Genomic DNA, 21,297 nt, shown 5'->3' with positions numbered 1-21,297 from the left:
GGTGGCCACCAGAGGCAGGGGCTGCGCGCCCGGGGCAGGCGGGCACAGGTGAGCCGAGGCTCCCAGGTGAGCAGGTCGCAGGACAGGGCAGGGCTCCAGGGCAGAGACATCAGGCTCCCGACAGTGAGGCTGCCCTGCCCCGGAATGTGGCCATCCCTGCCTGGGAAGCCGACCCCGTCCCCCGATCCCTGGGCCTTCCCACCTGTCCAACAAGGAGGCGGCAGCCACAATGCCACTGGCCTGGAAGCAGGTACAGACCAAGTGTCCTGTCCCGGGAGGGGGCCGCCGCCTCCGCCTCCCTCCCCCGCACGCACGCACCCCTGGCTTCCAGTGCCGGGCTGCTGAGACTCTCTTTGGGCCAGGCCCTCTGCCCTCAAAGAGCTGGAGGGGCCGCTCACAGCGCCAGCCGGCTTTCCAGTGAAAGAGGGAGGCCCAGGAAGGAGGAAGCCACGTGCCGACCACCTCCCTCAGGAGCGTGCCCCCTTCGGGACGCGCCCAGGTCCGAAGCTCCAGGGGGCTGGGCAGACAGAGCAAGGATCAGGACCTGAAAGCCCCCCGATCTCTCTGTGAGGCCTGGGACAGGCCCTCCCACCCACTGGGCTTCAGCTTCCGGGAGCCCTTCAAGCTCTGGTCCCCAGGGGAGACACCCCAAGCTCTCCCACACAGCCCCTGTGTCTCAGCGGGGGTTCTGGGAGCAAGGCCCGTGATCCTGCCCTCGGTCCGTGGAGGATCTCTGAGCCCCCTCACCGCCAACCTCCCAGCAGGGCCGGGGTCCCCCTGGGAGCCCACCCTCCAGCTCCCTCTCTCCAGCTGGGGAAGCGATGCCCAATGGCCACCCCAGGAAAATGCTCCAAACCTAGGGGCCCCAGGCATGGGGAACGCAGCTCCCCCACTCAGCCAGAGGCAGCCTTTCCTGCTCTGCAGCAGGGCCCCAGAGCCCCCTGTCCTCTTGGGGCCTGCCACGGAGCCCCCAGGGTGAGGTCGCCCCTGCCTGCCGGGAGACAGGCCAAGCTCCCCAGTTAAGCCCCTTCCTAAAAAGCAAACTGATCTTTGAGGGTCCCTGAGCCGCGGGCAGCCTGAGCACCTGCTTCTTGCCGGAGGCTGCAAAGGGTGGAGTGGTCGGGCGTGAGCAGAGCTGGGGAAGACGTAACTGTTTTTAGCTTTCTGGATTATTTCTCCTTCTTCCTTTCTCCTCCTGCCTCAGTCTGGACACACCAGTGGAATCCGTCCCCAACTTTCCCACAGCCCAAGCTCCCCGCCTTTGTGGGGCCCCATGACTTTGTGTTGTGCATTTGCTTGGGGGGTGGGCTGGGGTGGGGGGCGAGCCCCGGGAGGTGGCACTCCCTGCGGTGGTCCTGTTCCGGTTCCTCTTTCCTTCACTGGTCTCTAGTCTCTGTGTAGATTCATAGATCCCCTTGAAATGAGCTAAGCTCCCCTCCGTGTGAGCTCACGCAGCCGCATGCGGGGACCTGCGGGGAGCGGGTGCTCCCCGGGATAAGCGAAAACCAATAAAAGTCATCTCCAGCACCACCACACCGCCGCTGCCGTCAGTGCCCCCGGGACTCCAGGCCGGCCCGGAGCCCTCCCCGGCACTTCCTGGGAAGGGGTGGCGTGCAGCCCCGTGCCGGGCGGAGACGGCCTGTCCTCTCCCATCCGAGATCGGCCACAGCACGCCGCGCCTCAGGGTGTTTCCCAGGGCAGTCGTGTCTACGGGCCGGGGCTGGGAGCCACTGGCCTAGACTCTGAGGTCCTGGAGCACAGGGCAGAGGAGACGGGCTGGGTCACCTGTGACAAGGGCTGGATGGTCTCTGGGCCTGTGCTAGCGGTGACACGGTGGGGTGAGATGGATGCCCGCTCCACGGGGCTCTTAGGGCGCGTGTGACACAGAGCCCGGCCCACAGTGAGTGCACGTGTTGCTGGAAAGCGGGGGGCGGGGGGGGAGGCCAAGGTGCGGGGAAGGAGAGGGTGACAACGGGGCACAGCAGCAGGGTGCATCGGGGGCCCAGACCCCTGGATTGAGGTGACCCACCTCTCCTGGAATTGAGCTGGGGACCCCATAGCCTCAGTGGCCTTTACCAACCACCCCTATAACAGCCCCCCTAATGCCATCCTGAACACCGTGCGGTGACCCTGCTCTGGCCCCGGTTTGGGGAGCAGCAGGCTGTGCATCCCAGGGAAGCCACCTGTCCCTGAAGGAGACAATTCCTGTAGCCTCCTGGGCCCTGTGCCCTCTCACACCCAGAGTGGGTGGACACCCAAGTCCTCCTTCCCTCCACCGAAGCCAGAGCAGGTTGCTTTCAGCATCTCCCCACGCCCCCCCACCCCCCGAGGCTTTGTGCTTGCTGCTTCCTCTTCTGCATGCCCTTCCCCACCCCTTCATCCAGGGGAAGGACTCCTGTTGCCATACTGGCCTAAATATCACCTCGTCCGGGAAGCCCTCCTGGGGCCCCTTCTAGATTAATCCAGATTAAGTAGCCTTTCTACGAGGTCCAGAAATGGTAGCGACGGAGGGCATTCCTGAGTGCCCCACCTGCCTGATTTCCCTGCACACACCCAGAGGCGGGGGCTTTTCTCCCGAGGTTCAGGACACGCAATCCCTCCAGACCCCGAGCCCCGTCCCCAGCTTCCACACCAGCGAGAGGGCATGAGACTGGCTCGGTTCTGAGTCCATCAGAGTCCTGATGCCCCCCCACCCCCACAGGGGCCCCACGTCTCTCGGCTTGCCCCTGACGGGGCCTCTGCAGGGAGACGCTGCAGCTCTGCCCGGGGCCCCAGCAAACCTTCCGGAACTCGCCAGCTGGACGGGCTGGACGGCCCGGCTCTCCGAGCCCGACTCCACCCCACCCCTCCTGCCGGAGCCACCAGGAGCCCGTGATGCCACCATAAATACGACCACTTTATTGACATACAGGAGTACTGACGGACGACCATACCCTAGCGTGAGAAACAGTGCCTCCTCCCGGGGCGTAAAGTGCAGCGGGTCCCTCGTGCGCGCGACAGCTCCGTGTGACGAGGCCAGTGGATGAGATGCGACTCCTCTGGAAGGATCCGGCTCCAAGGTGGCCTCTGGACCCCCTGACCGCCCCAGCCCTCCTCGACCCCGTCGCCCCGCGGGGGAGAGGACGTTCCCAGGCTCCTCCAGTGGGGCTGGGCGCCGGGCAGGGGCTGGGGGTGGGAACCACAAACACACCGTCCTCCTCGCTCTAAGAACGCCTTCCCAGGCAGGGGCGGCTCTGCTGGAGTGCTCTCCGTGCCCCGGGGGACAGCAGAGGCTCAGGGCTGGTCTTCACAGCCCGGCGCCCTCGGGAAGGGTGTCCGTGGGGGGCCCCCAGGGGCGGGGCGCTCGGGTGTCCGAGGGGCGGCACAGGGCCTAGGCGTGCGGGGGTCTGCAGGAGCGGCAGCACGCCTTGCTGTAGTACCAGTGGCCGCAGAGGTTCACCTTGATAGCCAGGGCACAGTTGGTGCCAGGCTGGTCCTGGCAGCTGTCATCTGGGGGAGGGACACGGTGTGGGGGAGGGGAGGCGGGCATCAGAGGCGGCCGGGGGGTGAGAACCCAACAGGACCGGACCCCCACCTCATCTCCCCATCTGCGGGAGCTGGGGCTCCTCACGGGTGGTCCAGGCAGCGGAGCACCCGGGGTCAGGTGGCCCCTACCTGCCTATGATCCCAGGTGAGGGGCAGTGGGGCCCCCCGGCCCGCCTCGGGCCCTTGAACACCGCTCCTCTGCCGGCCCTCTCCTGCACCTGCTCCCAGCTCCCCAGGATGGCCCAGTATCCCACCAGGGGTTTGATCTGTGCACGGGAGGGGCAATGCCCAGAGCCAGGTCGGGAGGACTCCTTGACCTCATTTCCCAGGAGGCCCACAGGCACACAGGCGTCCCCTCTGCTGAGCAGGCATGAAGCCGCTCATCACCTTCCCGGGTGCCCCCGCGGAGCCCAGCACCCGGCCCCTTTTCCAGGCACTCAAGCCCCACGTCGGCCCGCACCGGCCAGCCTCCTGCGCCCGGCCCCTGAGCTGTGCGCCCTGTTTAGGCCGAGCCACCCTGGATTGGGGGACCTTGCCCACAGTCGGCCCCCCCCTCACCTGGGGGCTCCGTAGGGCAAGGCTGTAGGTCACAGGCCTGCCTGCCGACGGGCTTCACCAGCGGGTCACAGCCCCGGACGATGTCTGTCCCCTGGTAGCATTTCACGTCTCGCATCCGCACGCCCACACCACAGGTCTTGGTGCACTGAAGAGAGGGACAGCGTGACCTAAGCCCCCTCCCCACCCGGCAAGACAGGGCGTCTGGCCAAAGAGGGAGCCCACCCCTCCCCCCAGGCTGAGCGCGCGGCGGGGGTGGGGGTGGGGGTCACAAAGCCTGACACGCATCCCCACCCAGGGCTGCTCAGCTTTCCCAGCTTTCCCAGTCATGGCCCCCCCGCCCACTGTCCCTGGGTGGGTCCTTCGGTTTCAGCTTCCCCGGGGCCCGTGGAACGGAACAGTCCAGACTCACGGGGCCACGGCTGACGGAGAACTACTGGTTTCCACTCCAGTAACAGAACTGTGTTTGTCGTGGGCCAATTAAACCCATCTTCCAAAGTCGCCACTCCCCCCCGCGGCTCCCCCGTCCAGATGTTCCCCTTGGAAAACCCCGCTGAGCTACCCTGAACACGAGGGACATCGGCTGACCCCAGATGCCCCGCCGGCCTCCTGCCAAGATCCGACGGGCGGTGGATCCCTCTCGCTCCCCCGGCTCTGGGTGACCCCGCATCACCCAGGCACATCTGGGACCTGAGCCTTCGGTTCTCCAAGGGGTCCAAGCGGGGGGAAGGCCCCAGCCCTGGACCCACCCCACTTAACTGATTTAGACTCAGCAAGGAGGACCACCCGCCCCTCCCGGCGTCGGGGGCAAGAGGAGGTCAGATGGGCACTGGCACAGAGGACCACCCACTGCGGGGACCCTGAGGAGCCTCTGACGGTGCCCCCGGAGGGCACCCTCTGCCCGGCGGGGACTGGAGAGGAAGGACCGCTGGGAGGAGCGAGCGCCTGTGGAGCCCGCATCCCGGGGCGCGGCCGCAGGGACAGGATGCCAGCGGTCCAACGCCTCAGTCACCCCGCACCCACCCATCGTCAACAGGGCAATATGGGGATGTCCCCCCCCAGCTCTCAGCCCATTTGGGGGGGACCTGCTCCCTCTTTGTGGCTCCCCTCACTTCCAGGTCTTGGCATCCAACCCCCAGCACAGCACCCGCACCTGCGAGGCCCCGGGCCCACCTCCGCAGCCGCCCCGTCTTCTGAAGCTGGCTCTTCCCTCACCAGCCCCTCAGCCCCACCTGATGCCCTCCCCACCCTCCCCTCCCAGCCAGGCTGGGTGGGAGGGGAGGGCGGGACCTTGACCCCCACCCTCAGCCCCTTTCCTTCTCCCCAGGTGGGTCCTCCCGTGGGCGACGCAGAGTGGAGGTTTGCTCTCGAATGAGCGTGCGTGGGCGCTGTAGAAGGCAGAGGTCCCATGTGGGGCAAGACTGGCGTCACCTTAAGTCTTTCCGCCGGGAGCCCTGAGCCCGCGTGGGGCGCAGCGCTCATGGAGACCCCAGACTCCCCCCGTCTGACTCCCCAAGTCTTCACCTTGAATTCTAAGATTGGGGCATTTGGCCTCCATCATCCTAGCGACCAAGACCATGGAAGCCCGGGGTGTGTGGGTCGAGGAACAGAGCAGAACATCACGGCTGAGTGTCTGAGGCTCCCTGTCCCACGCGACACCCCGCAGTGTCCACCTCGTGTCCCCCTGGCTCCCCCCAGTATGAGTGCCCATGAGGACACGGAGGCCGGAGGCTCTGGAGACCCCAGGTCACATGGCCTAGCCACAGCTGCACTGGCCCCGGGGCTCCCGTTCTCTCCCCCCTCCCCAGTGACATTCAAAGACCACTCGGGCCTCCCTTTCTGCCGCCCCTTGAAAGCGGATGGGATTACTAGGTGCAGAGAGGTCTGGGGGCCCTGGAGGGGCGTTGTTGCTAAGGACACAGGAGGAGAGCGCAGCGGGGGGAGCGAGGGCCGCTTACGGCGGGACCGGACCGCAGGGCCGGCCGAGGGCGCACGGGCGGCTGCGTGCTCACCTCGGACCAGGGGCTGGTGTACCACTTGAAGCACGGTCTCTCAAAGCAAGTGCTCTCCTCGGGGGGCTTCTTGGCGAGCCCGCACTCAGGGCCACTGCGGGTCTGCGGCTTCCCGTTGGCCAGCTCCATGCACAAGACCAGCCTCTTCTTCACGCCTCGGCCACAGGTGGTGTTACACTGGGGCCAGGGGACAGATGGGGCCGCGTCAGAGGCCAGAGGCCAGGAGGACCGGAACATCGCACACGCGACTGCGCGATACGGCCCGGTCCGTCAGGCGCCCCTGGCAGATGGGTGAGCTCTTTGGTCGAAAACCATCGGGCCCCAGACACATGGGATCAAAAGCAATTGTGCAGAAAACCAACTGTTTTGAAACAGAACGGCGCGTGACCATTTGTCTCAAGCGGATGCGGCGAACAGTGGGCCCCCCGCAGCAGCTTGGTGAGGACCACGGGTCCAGAGGGCGAGTCAGGGACCGGCCAGCAGGTGGGCAGACGAGGTGGTCACGGGAACAGATGGCTGCTGGCCCCCGGCACTCACCCGCTCCCAGTCCTGGGCCAGCCAGTGGGCGGGGCAGTTCTTGTCCCCGCAGGGGTGGATGGCCAGAGGCTTGGTCTCCGTCTGGCACTGCGACTCCGGCACCACCCGGCCGTCGCCCGTCTTGCAGTACACGTGCCGGATCATTCGGCCGTGGCCGCAGCTCCCGCTGCACTGCAGGGGCGAGGCTGGGGTTAGGGGCGGGTCCTCTCCAGGTCCCCCCACCTGCTGCGTTCCCAGAGGACCAGCTCCCCGGGCTCCCCGGGCAGCAGCGTGGGGGAGGGAGCAGTTGCCATGGCTACCACTTTTTAAATAACATTTTCTGTTCTAATTACAGAAATATTCCATGCTCAGTGAAAAACAGACACAGAAAAGCACACCTAAAATACCTAAAAAGGTCATCATGTACCCAGCACCCACAGGGGACCCCAGTGAGCAGCTGAGCATCTGTGACAGACAAGAGACCCAGAGACAGACAGACGGGGAGGTCACAAGAAAGGGTTAGATTCCTCACAATAGCAGGGAGGGCGGCTGGTTAGGTGTTCTAACCCACGTCCTTACTCGAGACAAACAGGGAGACTGAGGGGCCGCAGGGCGAGGGGCGGGGACCCGCCGTCCCCGGGGCAGGGGTGGCAGCCGCCCTCCCCAGGCCCCCGCGCCCCAGCCGGGCCCCGCCCTCACCGGGCCCCAGTCGGAGACAGTCCACTGGCGGTCGCAGGGGGGGCCCGTGCAGTCCTTCTCCCCCACGGGCCTGGTGTCGGGGTCACACAGCTTCTCGTCCTCCGAGCAGCGGATATCCCGGGTCACCACGCTCTGCTCCCCACATTTGGCGGCGCACTGCGGGCAGGCGCGGGAGCGCGGGGTCAGGGCGGCCCCGTGCGCGGCCCCTGGACGCGCGGACCCGCTCGGCCGCGCGCGCGCTCACCTCGGACCACTCGGACATCTCCCACTGCGGCCCGCACGCCGGGTTGCGGCAAGTCTTGCGCTCCTCGGGCCGCACGGCCTCGGCCGCCTCGCACAGGTCACTGTACACGGAGCTGTCGAAGCCGGGGGACAGCATCTTCCAGCAGCGCACGATGCGGACCTGGTAGCCCTCGCCGCAGGTGCGCGAGCACTCGCTCCAGCTGCTGGTCTCCCACCTGCCTCGGGATGCGGCCGCCTTCAGAGACGCCCCCTTCCCTGCCGCGGGAACCCCGTGCAACCCCTGGCCCCGGGAGAACGTACCCCCGACCGCGTCCACGGCCACAGCGGGCTAAGCACCACCCCCTCACACACACACTGGGACCTGGTGAGGCCTCAGGGTGGAGGTCCTGAGCCCCTCGGGAGTCACCCAAGGTCAGGCTGGAGCCTGCACCCGCCAGCCTGCCTAGCAGCCCACGCGGCCTCCACCTGCCTCCGCAGCCCGCCCTCCCCACAACCCCTGGCTTTCCCGCCACTTCAGGACCCATGTTCTGGCCTTGTTCCATGGCCTATACTGTTGCTTCCGCCCGAAGTGCCCTCCCTGCTTCTATGCGAGGTCATGCTTCAGTATCCCCGAGCCCTGTGCTGCCCCCCATGAGGGCTCCCAGGGGGCAAGGCCAGGCCCCAGCGCATAACCAGCTTCTTGGAAGGGAGCCAATATGCAGGAGACAGAGGGCCCAGAGGAGGCAAGCAGGAGGGGGAGAGGTGTGTAGCCTTGGGCTCCTCTGGAGACTCCATCATGGTCATGACTGGGAAGAGAACGTGCTGAGGGCCCAGTCTCTGACCCTTTGTGCTGCAGCGTGGGACAGGGCGGACCAGCTTCGGACGCCCACGCCAGTCCCCCACGCACAAAGCCGGTGGTGGGGGCCGGATGCTAGCTGACTCCCGCTGCTCCTTGGGGCCGAGGTAAAGCCGCCCCCCAGCTGCCCCCACATCCCCGCCCAGGGCGCCGGGTGGCAGGTACCTGGGCTGGCACTCCCTGCCGGCGCAGAACTCCTGGACGGGCTCCGGACGGGTGAGGGCATCGCAGTAGCTGTCGTCCACCTCTATGCCGTCGTAGCGCACGCACATGGCGTAGGTCGACATGAGCCCTGGTTGAGGACACAGCAAGGGCCCGTGAGCCCCAGGCGAGTCCTTGGAGACCAGCGGGCGGGCCGCGCGAGCACACACAGGTCACCTCTCAGAGGCCCCCTGGCTCGCACTGGGGATAACCGGCTTCTAGAACAGCGGCAGAGCCCAGTGACGACGGCCTCGTGGACCTGAACTCTCCGCGCCTGTGCCTCAGGGTCTGAGCCCACGCCACAACCCCCACCCCGGCGCCATCCAGCTCGGAGCGGGCGTCCACTTCGTTGGTCACAAACCCCGGGCTCAAACCGGCCCTTTACGGCCCAGAGGAAACGCAGCCACGTGCGACCGACTTCACTCCTTCAGCAGCTCCCCATCCCCGGCGAGCGGGAGGGTGGGCAGGTAGACGGACGGATGTGGCCGGCTGGGTGGAGGGACAGACACTTTGGTGAGGAAACGGCAGGGCGGGCCGGTGGGCGGACGGCCGTGTTTGAAACGCGCATGGTTCCAGCCCCGCCGGGCTGCCCCCGGGTGCTACAGCCCGTCTTCAGACCCTCCCTGCCCCCCTGTGGCACATCGGAACCCTTGGCCGACTCTCTGGAACGTTCTCTAGCCACTTCTATGTGTGTTCCCCCTCCTTGGCGCCCCAGCACTCGGTAAATCCCCTCGGGGGACCCTGTGTGACGGGCCAGCTCTCGCCCGTTACTCTTGGTTCTCTGACCCTCCCCCAACCCCCATCCTTCCTCTGGTCCCCTTGCCCCCACAGCCCTGCCGCGGGCACTGCGCGGACACCCGGGCCACACGCGCTGAGCAGCGGCTGCGTCCCTGCGAAGGAAGCAGGATGACGCAGGGAGATTGGAGGGGGTCGGTGAAGGCCGGGTGGGGTTGGGGTCTGTTGCTGCGGGTGCGTGTGTGAGAGAGAGAGATGGGGAGGCCCACCCTCCCTGAATAACGGAGATCGCGGAGTCCTCCTCAATGGGGCTGCCGGTGCCCCAGGAGGAAATCAATTTCCCCGTTGATGGAGAGCCCCAGCCCTCCCTTCCCGGCGGCGCGTGTCTGAAAGCTGCCGTCTCTCCCAGCCCCAGGCCTGGATGGAACGAAACTGCCGGGGAAGCAGCCTACAAGGGGATTTTTTTTTTCTTTTTTTCCGTAAAGAACGAGCCAGGTTACAATCACTCGCTCCTCGGGGCCAGCCCTGGGCTGCGTCGTCTTTTGCCCTCTCTTGGGACCGGTGGGAGTGGGGGGTGAAGGGGGCCCTTCCTGGCCAAGTCTGCTTGGTAATGTTCCAGGCCTTGGAGACACCAGCTCAGGGGCCCAGGGAGGTCCAGGGCTGGGGACTTGCAGACCCTTGCCAAGGGCCTGACTATCCATTCAGACCTCACCATTGACCGGGAACATGGCAGGGCTGGAGCAAAAGGGACTGGGGTTCAAGACCCAGCTCCTTGTCTCCTTCATCACGGCAGGGTCACAGGAACACTATCGGACTCTCCAGGCCTCGGCTTGGTCATCCCCAAGTTGGAACCTCCCCGAGAGCCTGGGAGAGTCGAGGTACCAGTTTCCTTCGTCACATCCATCTTGAGTGCAGTGTTTTTCAAACCTCCTCATGCACGGGGCCTTCCCTTTAAGCAAAAGCGAGCAGAGAGCCTGGGCTCATGAAACACAGATGGCCGTGCTGCACGGGCAGGGGACGGGGCTCAGGGCCCACCGGCCCCACCATCCCTAGCCCTCACCCCGGAGGTGCCAAGGGGCCCCTGCTGTGTGCCTGTGATCCCGCACAGACTCCATGGGCCCCAGAAGGCGTGTGACCCCACTACCACCTGGCCCGGCCTCGGCACCCTACAGAATGGGATTTCCAGAGTAGTTGGCCAGAGTCACAAGCTTTGAATTCGTACAAGAGGTGGTGTTCGGGGGCTATTCAGCAGGAACCCGACTCGGCCATTTCTGCCTCGGGCCACCTGGGCCGAGCTGGGTGCCTTCGTGGTGATGGGGAGCTCACCCCCTACCAGGGCCATTCATTGCGCTCCTGGCCAGCCTCGAGTAAAGGAGAGAGCAGAGCAGAGCCCGGTCTGTCTGTCTCGCTTCCTTTCTTCTTTCACCCTCCCGTGTCCCTTGGTTACAAGAGGCAGAGCCAGCCCGTCCCCTGCCTGGCCACTCTGCGACCCAGGAAAAGTGGCTCTGTGTCCTTGCTGGGGACTGTCTTCTGCCCAGGGCCAGGCACTGGGCCCCCCACCACATCTCAAGGGCTGTCAGCTCCACAGGGAGCCCTGCATCTGGGAGGGACACAAGAGGCTCCCAGACACAGAATGTGAGGACAGCTCCAACACCCGCAGCGCTCCGGGGAGACCGGGGGGCTCTGTCCGACCCCGTCTGCGCACTGCTGAGACAGCCTCTGGCAAACCTGACCCCCCGCCCCCACGTGCCCAGCCCCCGGAGGAGGCTCTCGCAGCGGGGCAGCGGAGGGTGGCCGTCGTGGAGGCGGTGCCCATGTGCAAGCTCCTCCCCTGGGCATCTCTGACGCTAACCAGGACTGCAGGAGGCGCACGTGAGCCCGCCCCGACCACCCGCGGCCCGCCTCATCCCCCCGCAGGCCAGAGATGGCAGAGGCCGATGTGGGGCTGTGGGACGGGGCTGGGGCATCACACACTTTGAGCAGCTGCCCCGGGTGTTGACCCAAACACGAAGTCACAGGCGCGGGCGAGGCGGCCCTCGGGGTCTCCCTGCAATGCTTCCCACGGGCACGGGCCCTGGGTCTGACTCTGAACATGTAGCAGCCCCGGGGGAGGGGAGCCCAGGTCCCTGGTGGCTGCCGTCAGCGTCCCAGCACGGAGGTGGCCAGCCGTGTGGGCAGACAGACGCGGGTCCGAACCTCAGCTCAACACTTCTAACTAACCACATGTGTCTGTCTGTCTAGGAGCGACCGAGGCGGGGGTGGGGTGGGGGGTGGGGTGGGTGGGGGGCGTCTCTGTTCCCCTCCCACCTGCTCCCTTGACAGGGTCCTCGACTCTGCCCCAGGCCCCTGTGGGTCGAGCTCCCCTTCCTAAACTGCTGTGAACAGAAGTAAAATCCTTACCACTTGGGCGGTCTAACTTTCAACCAAAAGGACGCCCGCCCTAACGACATGCCACACAAAGAACGGCAGACCACGGTGTGTGGGGGCGGCCGGCACAAGCCGCAGGACGCCAGGCCGGACTGTGGTCTGGTGCGGCCCCTGGGAGCAGGAGGACGCCGACTCCTGTCCCCTCACAATGCGTTCCCATCAGGAAATCAGGAGATAAGCTCCCGGGGGCAGGGGGCCCGCAGCGTCCCCCCCCCACCACGCCCCCGGGCAGGCAGGCTGAGCGTGTGGGGCCCGTCCGGCGGCCGTACCTGTGGCGCAGGTGGCACTGCAGGGCTCGTGCGACGAGAGCTTCCACCGGTACATGTCCGCCGGGCTCACGCCCTGCTTGCGCGCCTTGGTCCTGGTCCTGAAAGGGAGACGCGGAGAAGGGCATGAGCACTCCCGGAGGGGCTCTGGGCCCCCAGGCCGTGCCCTCAGGAAATAGCGAGCCTGCCCTGGCCCCGGGCAGAGTCTACACTGTCAGAGTCAGCCCGTGTGCTGTCCAGAAGGGGACAGGAGGGGGCACCGCAGGGAGGCACGTTTTGGGAGCAGCAGACGTTAGCCTCTCTCTGTCCTCGCCCGGGGGCCGTCCAGGCACATGGCACGGCAGCGGCCCAGGCTCCAGGCTGGGGGCGAGTTCGCACACGTGCCGGCTTCCCACTGTCGCCTCCCAGCACGGGCAAGCGAGCTGCTTTCCTCCACTCCCCCGCAAGGGACGCGGAAGGCCCCTTCCACGCTGAGAACGTGCCGTCTCAGGACACAGCTTGAACGGGGACACTAGCCATTCGGCCTCCCAGGATCAAAACAGCAAAGCCCAGCGGCAGACGGGGGAGTGGCCGGTCCCCTCCAGACGCCTCTGCGCAGGTCTGCGATGGCTGTTGTGCAGGGAGAGGGAGCTGAGGCCGTGCCAGCGACCAGCTATGATTCTTGGCCAGAGCCCGGGCGGCTGAAGCCAACTATTGTTAGGACTGTTTGCTTCTTTGAACCAGTTGGTGTGCTGGGGCCTCCGTATCCGACGTGCAGGCCGGGTTTGGGCTCAGCAGGGGAGGAGGGAAGCGGCGCCCCAGACTCGGCTCCAAGGTGTGGCCGCTGGCGCTGGACGGCGGCCCCCAGAGGGGGACGTAGGGCGCCGCTTGCCCACCGGACACTGCTCTGGTGCCCCGCGCCCCTGCCCTTCACGCCCGGAAGGGGCCGGCTGACCACTGCCCCGAGCCGCCACCCTTCCACGAGGCGTCCATGTGGGCACGTTCCCAGGTCCCTTCCTGGAAACCTGCGGCTCCCTCGGTGGCCAGGCTCAGTACAGGTCCCGGGGCGCACGCTCTGAAGGGCCTGCCCGTCGCCTCTGTGACCGAGACATGGGTTTGGATTCAGCTGGGAGCTCGCTCTGCTTCCGGGTTTGCTGCGTGGACCAGCCCCACAGCCCACTCTCGGGGAACGTGGCCCTGATGGCACATTTCGCTCTGAGAACCGGGGAAAGTCCCCTACGCCCTTAAGGACTGAGGCGACAGCTGCCTCGTAACCCAGGGAGGGGGAGGGGTGGGAGCCGAGGAGGAGAAAGCCAGGGCAGACCGTGACCTGGTGGCCGTTTGAGGGTCGCTAGAGCCACCGAGCCCCTCACCTGGTGACTTCGCAGCCAACAGCCAGCCCTTCCGTCTCATAGGCCTCCAGGTGGGGCGGGGAGGAAGGTTCCCCTCCCTCCTCCTTAAGAGTGAGAAGAAATGCTTGGGCCCCTCACCCATCTAAGACCTGGTCATCTCAGAGCAAGGGACCCACAGGAACCTGGAAGGGAGCCCCAGCTGCCCTGCACAAGTGCTCCGGGGAGGAAGGGCCAGGGAGCCCCCGTCCCAGTGCCTGGCTGGGAGGACTGGAACCTGGCTCCCCGGGTACCCCCCTTTCTGTGACTTTAAATTCTCCCCGAGAACAAGAAAGATGAAAAGATCCCACCCGTGCCCACCACCCCACCCATGGGGAAGCTGTACTATCTTCAACTAATTACACACTCCTTAGCCAGCAGCTGCGTGACTCACTCCGACAAGAGAGAGAGAGAGAGAGAGAGGGAGAGGGAGAGGGAGAGGGAGAGTGAGCGCAGCCGGCTCCAAAATAACCCTTCGGGGCTGAAACACAAATCGTGTTTCTGGAGGGGCTGCCCACGCTTCTCTCCCCCACGGCCCACATCAGGCCGCCAGAGCCCTCTCGCAAACCCGGTCCGCCCGTGCCCGACTCCGCAGCGCCGCCTGCCAGCTTCTGTTCTTGGAAGGAGTGAGCGCCCCAGGAGGAAAACACCCCCAGGACCTCTGCGCCTCGCACGCCTCTCCTGCCTCCTTTTGGAAGGAAGAGAGTGCCCCTCTCGGCCAGAAGCGCTCAGACGGTGGCCGAGTCTCTGGTTTACAAGCGAACCAGCAAGCCTGGTGCCATTCTGCCCGCTCCCGGGCCGGGGGTGGGGGGTGCTAAGCCCCCGTGTGCTGGTTCCCAGCGTCTGCGCCTGGTGACCAAGGGGCCTCCCTTGATTGTTTGTGGCTGCTCGGCAGAGATGAAAATAACCTTTCCTTTCTGAGCTGCCCCTTTGATTTCGGCCTCCCGGAGCAGACGCGACTTCCTGTGTTTGGACAGCGCGCCGGCCTGCGCTATTTTGGCCTGCTGGTTTCCCCACGGCCTCCCTGGGCCCTTTATCTCCAAAAGCCATCTTTGGTCTCGCAGCGGCAGCATCCTTTGATGGGCAATGGCTGGGGCTGGCGCCGCCGCATCTCCCCAGGTCCGACTGGGACCGGCCCAGGCTGTCTGAGTGGCCACAATCGATCCCATCGATCCCTATGGCCCAGGAGGCCCCGGGGCAGGGGAATGGGGAACAGTCGTCTGGGTTTGGGGCAGGGGAGACACTGTCTACGTGGCTTAAGGACCCAAAAGATCGTGTGTTCGTGGTCTGGCCTGGGGATCCCGGGCTGCCCAACCGGCAGGCCCTGGGGCGTCCTCCTAGCCCCGCACTCAGGGATGCGGAAACGGAAGCTGGGAATGGACGGGAGACACGCCTGAGTCACGCAGGAAGTTGGGACGGTGGCCAGGGGCCCCAATGCGCCTTCCTGAGCTCTCTCCGCACAGTGAGCTGCACGAGGCGGCCGGGCCTCTGCGCCGCCCCAAGAAGGCCATTCAGAGAGGGACGCCAACTGTCTCGGGCGCCTGCAAGGACCCCGGCCCCACGCTGGAGGCTCCGCGCTACTGCCGGTTCTGTTTCCCGAGTCCTCATCCAGGGCTTCCCCTGGGGATAGACCGTCACCCTCCGGGCAGGCTGAGAACAGGGTAGCCAAAGACGCGGAGACCCAGCTCGGAGGCTTCGGAGCCGGCTGGGCCCCCCCAAGTGCTGGCTCTCGGTGAATACCGGCCCTTTGCCCCTGGACCCCGCTCTCTGACTCGACATGCTCCTAGAAGCAAAGCTCACCGCCCCTCCCGCCACTGGGTCCCACGTGCCCCCAGGCCCCACACCCTGCAAGCTTGCGGGTCCCTAGGCAGGTGGGCAGACAGCCCTGGCGGGCCCCACGGGAAGAAGGGCGGCCTCAGAAGCTTCATTGTCCACGTTTGCAAAGAATTCCACCCAGAGGGGGGCCACTTTGCTGCTCTTGTCCCCAGGCTCACTGGTGAGAGGGTCACCCCGACCATGTCACCTTGTGAGTGAAGCCCAAACCTTCTATTAAACCCAGTCCTCCAGGGTCCCAAGGAGGCCCACCTCCACACCCTCAGCCCCATTCCTGTTTGGGGTCTAAAGCCGGGGGTTCGGGCGGGTCTCCAGAGACAAAACAGAAACCGCCGAGGGCTTCCCACCTCCAGCACCGCCCCTGCCGCCTCCACCAGCGACAGCAGAGCCTGACTTGCTCTGCTTGAAACAGCTGGAGCTGCCCCCCGAGCTTCTGGGGAACAGCAAGAGACCCTCCATGGTGGCCATCGACAGCACAAGGGACTTGTCACCAGGGATTGTCTCCTGGCCGGGATAGCAGCAGGCCTGGGGCCACGCTGCTCCCAACAGCCTCCAACCCAGAGCCAGCTGTGACTGTGCAGGTGTCTCCAGGTGTGTCCCTAGCTCTGGGGCCCTGGCTCCAGGTAGACCCTTGGTTGACATATCCTAGGGGCACCTCCAGCCCCTGAAGCAGAAGGACTTATTCCCAAAGCCTGATTCTGGGGTCTGGCCGCTCGCCGAGGCCCCACTGAACCCTTCCCCGTCTCCTCTCTGGCCTGCAGGGAGGGTCGAGCCGAGCCACTCCACATGCAGTGAGGAGCCTGGAGCATCTGCCGGATCCCAGGCCTTCGGGCTCCATGGCACGACTCCCTCTGGGTCCCTATCACTGTCCGAACACAGTGTTGTGACAGGTGTTTCCACGCATGTGGATGCTTGGCCCGAGCTTGGCTCACGATGACCCCTCAGAATGGTTCTCCTGAACCAGAGCTGGGGTCACACACAGGCGCTCGGCAACCCCTCGGACTCACGGGCCAAACTGGCGGGAAGGGCTCCCTAAAAGCCAGCCTTCTGCCACCTCCTCAGATCCCGGGGGCAGGAGCCCGCGCAGGAAGGGCTCTCCGCCCCCACCCCAGGGTCTGGCCTCCCCACCGAGCCTTGCCCGGCAGCTCCAGCCCTACCTGGCCTTGTGCGTCCGGTTCCCAGCCAAAGTGGGGAGGCTGGCACTGGCGTTGGGGAACGGGGCCTCCGAGGACATGTTGGTCATGCCGTCGCTGTGCAGCTCCAGGTGGGACCCATTGAGCAGATAAGCGCCGGCCCCCTCGTTCTCCTCGTAGTCCGCGTACAGGCTCTCGGCTGCCGAGCTCCTCGGCACGCCCGGCGCAAAGATGCTGTTGCCAGTCTCGTTGAAGGGGAGCTCCCTGGAGTCAGAGCCTGCACCCAAGAGCTGGTCGGAGATGACATTGGCAGAGAGGAGCCGCTGAGAGGGGAGACGTGCGTCCACCTCCTGGTCATCCTTGTCCCCCGCGAGAGCCGTCCCCGTGGCATTGCCGTCTATGAGGGAGACAGGTAGCTCACTCTCGAGTGCTCCCTCGTGTGGGCGCAAGGGCTGCCCATGGGGCAAGGGTGGGAGGGCAGTGTGTGCCGGCAGCAAAGACCCGAACCGGGAGCCCCCCAGAGGCCGGTTTCTGCCCAGGGACGGGGTACAGGGCACCACGTAGAGGTGCGTGTGCAAGCCGGCCTGGATACCCTCCGGCAGGAAAATCTGCTTGATTCGGCCGTGGATTAAATAGGGTCCCCCCAGAGCTCCCCCTGGCCTGGACCTCAGCACGTGAGCTTATCTGAAATGGGCCTGCCTGCCCCAGGCAGACGCACGTAGCAAGCCTCCCGTCTGCGGGGCCGCTGGGGACAGAAGACCCCCTTCTTCCTAAGAAGCCCCCGCCCCATCCTGTCCCTCCTGGTTACCTCGGAAGCCCTTGCCTCTGGGAGGTCCCTCACAGGCCCCGCCGCTGGCCTGCTCGCACACCTCGTTGGTCTCCTGGCCTTTGCTCAGACCCAGCTCAATCCCCGGGCCCAGGTGGCCGAACAGCCGGTTGTCCAGGCCCAGGCGCTCGGAGGAGGTCTGGCCGTAGAAGGAGCCGTTGTGCCGCAGGAAGCCCAGCAGCGCGGCGCCGTCCAGCTCCTGGCTCTCCGCGCTCTCCGACGCGGGCTCGGAGAAGCTGTAGTAGACAGGCGGCAGGCGGCGGGCGTGCGGCGGCTGGAGCAGCGTGTACTCGAAGGTGATGGAGGGGCTCTTGCCGTTCTGGTTCCACACCTGGGGGGGACAGGAAGTGGGACCCCGCCCCTTCCACACGAGCCTGGAGGGGCGCCGAGGTTCCGCGCCCCCAGCCCCGAGGGCAAAGATGCACTTTTGTCCCGAGCTGCCAGACGCGTTTCCGGCCGCGGCCCGCAGAGGAGCCCTTCCCGGGGACTCACCCTGGACCAAAGAAGGGGGCTTCCACCCAGGCTGCCCCTCACCCCTCGGGCAGCCCGACCCAAAGCCTGGCGAGCAGGGGCACACCCCGGGAGGGGACGGAGGGACCTGTCCTCCCCAGGTACAGGCTGTGGCGGGTGCCCGGAGGATGTTCTGCGAGTCACAAAGCCGACTAAAGCCAGATCTGCATTTGATTCTCACCACAGGCCAGAAATCCCACGGGTGTAGCTCTGGGAGAAAGTGCTAACCTGCCGCCGGGGTCGTTCTAGGAGGCTTGGGGAAAGGAGGCCAACGCTAAGCGAAGGGTAAGGCCCTGGCAGGTGATAGGAGCGTTAACGGAAGGCGGCAAATCCCACCGAGTGACCTTGGTGCAGGAGCACCCGGGGGACCTTCTGTTCTCCAGAGTGAAAGGAACTGTGCCTGTGAGGACACGCTGGCATCAGTTGGAGGGACAAGGAGGGACGCCGTTCAGGGTCCACAGACCACAGCAGACGGCAGGACACACCGTCATATAACCAGAATCCCCACAATCGTCACAACAAGGCCGGCGGCCAGGGTGGCCAGGAGGCCTGTCCCTCAGAGACCTCTGCACACAGCCAGGAGGACAAAGGTCTCCCAGGGGACAAATAAACAGGCCCAGAAAACCAGCTTCTTGATCTATCAGATCGAAAGAGAACCAATGATGAATATTCAAGGGGCCGAGGGCAGCTGCCCCGGGAAATTCCATCTCCACCGGATTTCCAGGGCCGGCATTCAGACCCACAAACCACTGACCAACGGCCAGGGCCTTGGAAGAAGGCCACAAGTTTATAGGGTAACGATGCCCCCTGCTCTTCTCCTGAAGAGCCGACTGTCTCTGACAGTTAAGGTTCGCTGGAGAAATGGGTCGGTATTAGCGAACCAGGGTCCAGGTTGTCACGGTTAATCAAAGACTCAAGCCATCATCCCTGCCCCCTGTGAGTGTGAGGGCATATGGGGGACTAGTGGCCCAACTATGGCCCAGGTCTGGCTCACGGTGTATCTGCTAGAAGCAAGGCTTCCCCGGTTCCCAAGTTCATGGCGGGTAGTTGGCTCCTCAGCCCATCAGGTAAGAGCTACTATAGCGGGGAGAGCTAAGCGGAAGCTCATGAGCCCAAGCCCCTCCCCATCCCCATCCGAGAAAGCAAATCGAAAACAATATTGCATCCTGGGGAAATTACAGAGATTAGGGCCACTCCTGGCAGCCTGAAGAAGACGAGGCAGTGGCCCCCACCTCCCCCACCGAACTCAACAGTTTGGCCCCTATGGAAACAAGACAGGTCCAGGAGGGTGAGCCCCCTGGAGAGCCCCCCATACCCGCCCAAGCCGGGGCCCCAGCGGCAGCCCTGCGACAGAGACGGCGCTTTTCCTGGAGCAGATTAGCATGACCCCAAGCTGGGCAAATGCCTTCTTTTCGAGCCCGACCAGGGAGGAGTGGTTTTCGTTCCTGGGACGGACAACAGTACACGTTGGCAGTTTTGCCCCAGGCGGTGTTCAGCAAATCCTGCTCCCCGACTTCATACAGTGCAAGGGGGTCTCGACTTTTCTACAGAACCTCACACGGGTCCTCTTCACAGCTAACATCGTGTCTACCGGACCAGTGGACCAGGAAATGGTCCAGGAGGCCTCGGTAAAGCATCTGTATTCTGGAGGATCAAATGTTAAACCCTATAAAGACTCGGTGCCCAGCCCCCACTGGCAAACACCCCAGGACTCGGTGGCCTTGGGCATGCCAGGACACCTCCTTGAAAGTAAAGATCGCATCATTGCATCTTACTTCCTCCCTACGACGAATTTGGGACGTAGCGTATTTCGTATCCGGGAATGCTGATCCAACCCGCATCTCGGATGCCTGAGGAAGCTGCCAGGCCTCAGTGGGGTCCTGGGGAGAAGGGCTCTGTGGCAGTCAAGGCGGTGGGGCAAACAGTAACAGAGAGCCCTGGGGAAAGACGGCATGTGGACCGTACCGGCCAGCCTCGACAAGGCAGTGACAAAGGAGTCCCCAGGCGTTCTGGAGCAAGGTCTGCTGCCCGCAACAAACCAATATGCATTGTTTGGAAAAGAGCTTCTGACACAGTACCGGGCCCTACTAGAGATGGACCCGTGGGACCCCAGGACATCAACGGACCCGGGCAGCCAGCGCGGAATTCCACCAAGTTACTCAGTCGGGAGGGCCCGGCAGCGGTCCACGGGGAGCCGGGATCGTCCCATCCAGGACGAGGCCCAATCAGGGCAGAGGCTGGGTCAGCAGCTGATGGAAATCCTCGGCCTCCGAGCCCCCTACCCAACACCTACCACTCACAGCGGCCGCTGCCCCGGGTACCATGACGACGAAGTCAGGGAGGAGAAAAACGGCCAAACTTGAGCCCGCGATGGGTCAGCTCCGTGTGGGGGCACGAGCTGAAAACGGGACCCGCTTCACTAGGGCCCCATTCAGGGGCGGCTTCGCAAAATTGCGGCAAAGGGACATCCTCCCAGCGGGCTTCCTGCTGTGCGTGCGGCGCGAGCCCTGCTCTGTAGCAAATGCCGAGCAGCACAGGTGAGGACGTGTCCTGACTCGTGGCGGGGTGGCCTGTGGCTTGGGTGGCGGGTTGGGGTCCTATTGGCCAAGGTGTAAGACCGCGGAGGAGAAGGTCTGGGGGAGATGCTGGGGCTCGATCCGTGGGCGTCAGATGCCGCGCACAGCGGGGAGCCTCCCCACGGGGGGGCTGAGCCACCATGTGACCGTGGACCCAGGCCAGCCTCTGCCGTCAGTCCGCCCACGGACGGCAGGTATGGGATGGGAACAGCCATGATGGCAAGGGGCAGAGGAGGCATAGCCCAAGGGCAAGGGTGCTCACCCGCCACGCCAGCTCCAGCTACTTCCGCGACGGAAGTCCCGCCGTCCGGTGCTGGCCGTCTGGCACTGACCCTCCCGCTAGCGTGCAGCCCTGAGGGGCCATTGGCTCTCTGAGGGCAAGGCAAGTGCTGGAGACCGCGTTCTACCCCAGCAGGGGAAGTGACTGATTCTCTGATGCTGAGGTTGCCTTTCCCGCCGTCAAGGCCTCACACCCACACCCGAGGGCTCACAGGGCCTTTGATCCGCGGAGACAGGCTACCAGGGACGCTGCATAGGACAAAGGGACCTACTTTCTAGCAAAGGAGGCGCCACGGCGGGCACGTGATCCTGAGATCCACGGGGCCCACCCCGGGCTGCGTCACGCAGATGCTGCCCGCCTGAGAACGAGGTGCCAAGAAACGGGGGGCCTGGCGGGGGACACTCTGTTACGCCATGTCCCGGGTCCCCAGTGGGCAGACTGCATGGGTCTGGGAAACAGAACGGACATCGCAGTGGTCACCCTTCCCTGGGCCTCTGCGGGCATCTGGGGTTCCCGGGCCCTGGGGCTCGAGGGTCTGCAGGTCTAGAGGTTGTGCTTGCCGGCGGTGGGGTGGGGGTGGGGGACACTGTCAGCAGGAGACACGGTGAGAATGTCACTCAACTGTCAGCTCTGACCGCCACCTGGTCCACCTGGGCGCCTCGTGTCAGGACGGCATCGGGAAAGGAGCGGCCGCCCTGGCGGGGAATTAACCCTGACCGCCAAGGATGCTTCAACCCTAGGGGCAGAGAATGTGTCCG

General features: G+C 65.2%; 1 protein-coding gene across 1 annotated transcript in view; it reads right to left on the bottom strand.

The window, feature by feature from the left end:
* Positions 1-3,328: 3,328 nt before the first annotated feature.
* ADAMTSL2 (ADAMTS like 2) overlaps positions 3,329-21,297 on the bottom strand; it is a 30,733-nt gene continuing 12,764 nt past the window's right edge. The window contains exons 10-19 of the mRNA XM_044264208.1: positions 17,156-17,504; positions 16,372-16,744; positions 12,018-12,115; positions 8,551-8,677; positions 7,552-7,765; positions 7,308-7,463; positions 6,630-6,800; positions 6,093-6,269; positions 4,084-4,228; positions 3,329-3,489 (exon numbers count right to left, since the gene is read on the bottom strand). Of these exons, the coding sequence (XP_044120143.1) occupies positions 3,371-3,489; positions 4,084-4,228; positions 6,093-6,269; positions 6,630-6,800; positions 7,308-7,463; positions 7,552-7,765; positions 8,551-8,677; positions 12,018-12,115; positions 16,372-16,744; positions 17,156-17,504 (1,929 nt within the window). The 3' untranslated portion in view covers positions 3,329-3,370. The remainder of the gene's footprint in view (positions 3,490-4,083; positions 4,229-6,092; positions 6,270-6,629; positions 6,801-7,307; positions 7,464-7,551; positions 7,766-8,550; positions 8,678-12,017; positions 12,116-16,371; positions 16,745-17,155; positions 17,505-21,297) is intronic.

This window comes from Neovison vison, chromosome 9 (assembly GCF_020171115.1).
Source record: "Neovison vison isolate M4711 chromosome 9, ASM_NN_V1, whole genome shotgun sequence".
Classification (NCBI taxonomy): Eukaryota; Metazoa; Chordata; class Mammalia; order Carnivora; family Mustelidae; genus Neogale; species Neogale vison.
Note: the sequence above shows the minus strand (reverse complement) of the source record. Positions and strands in the feature narration are given on the sequence as shown.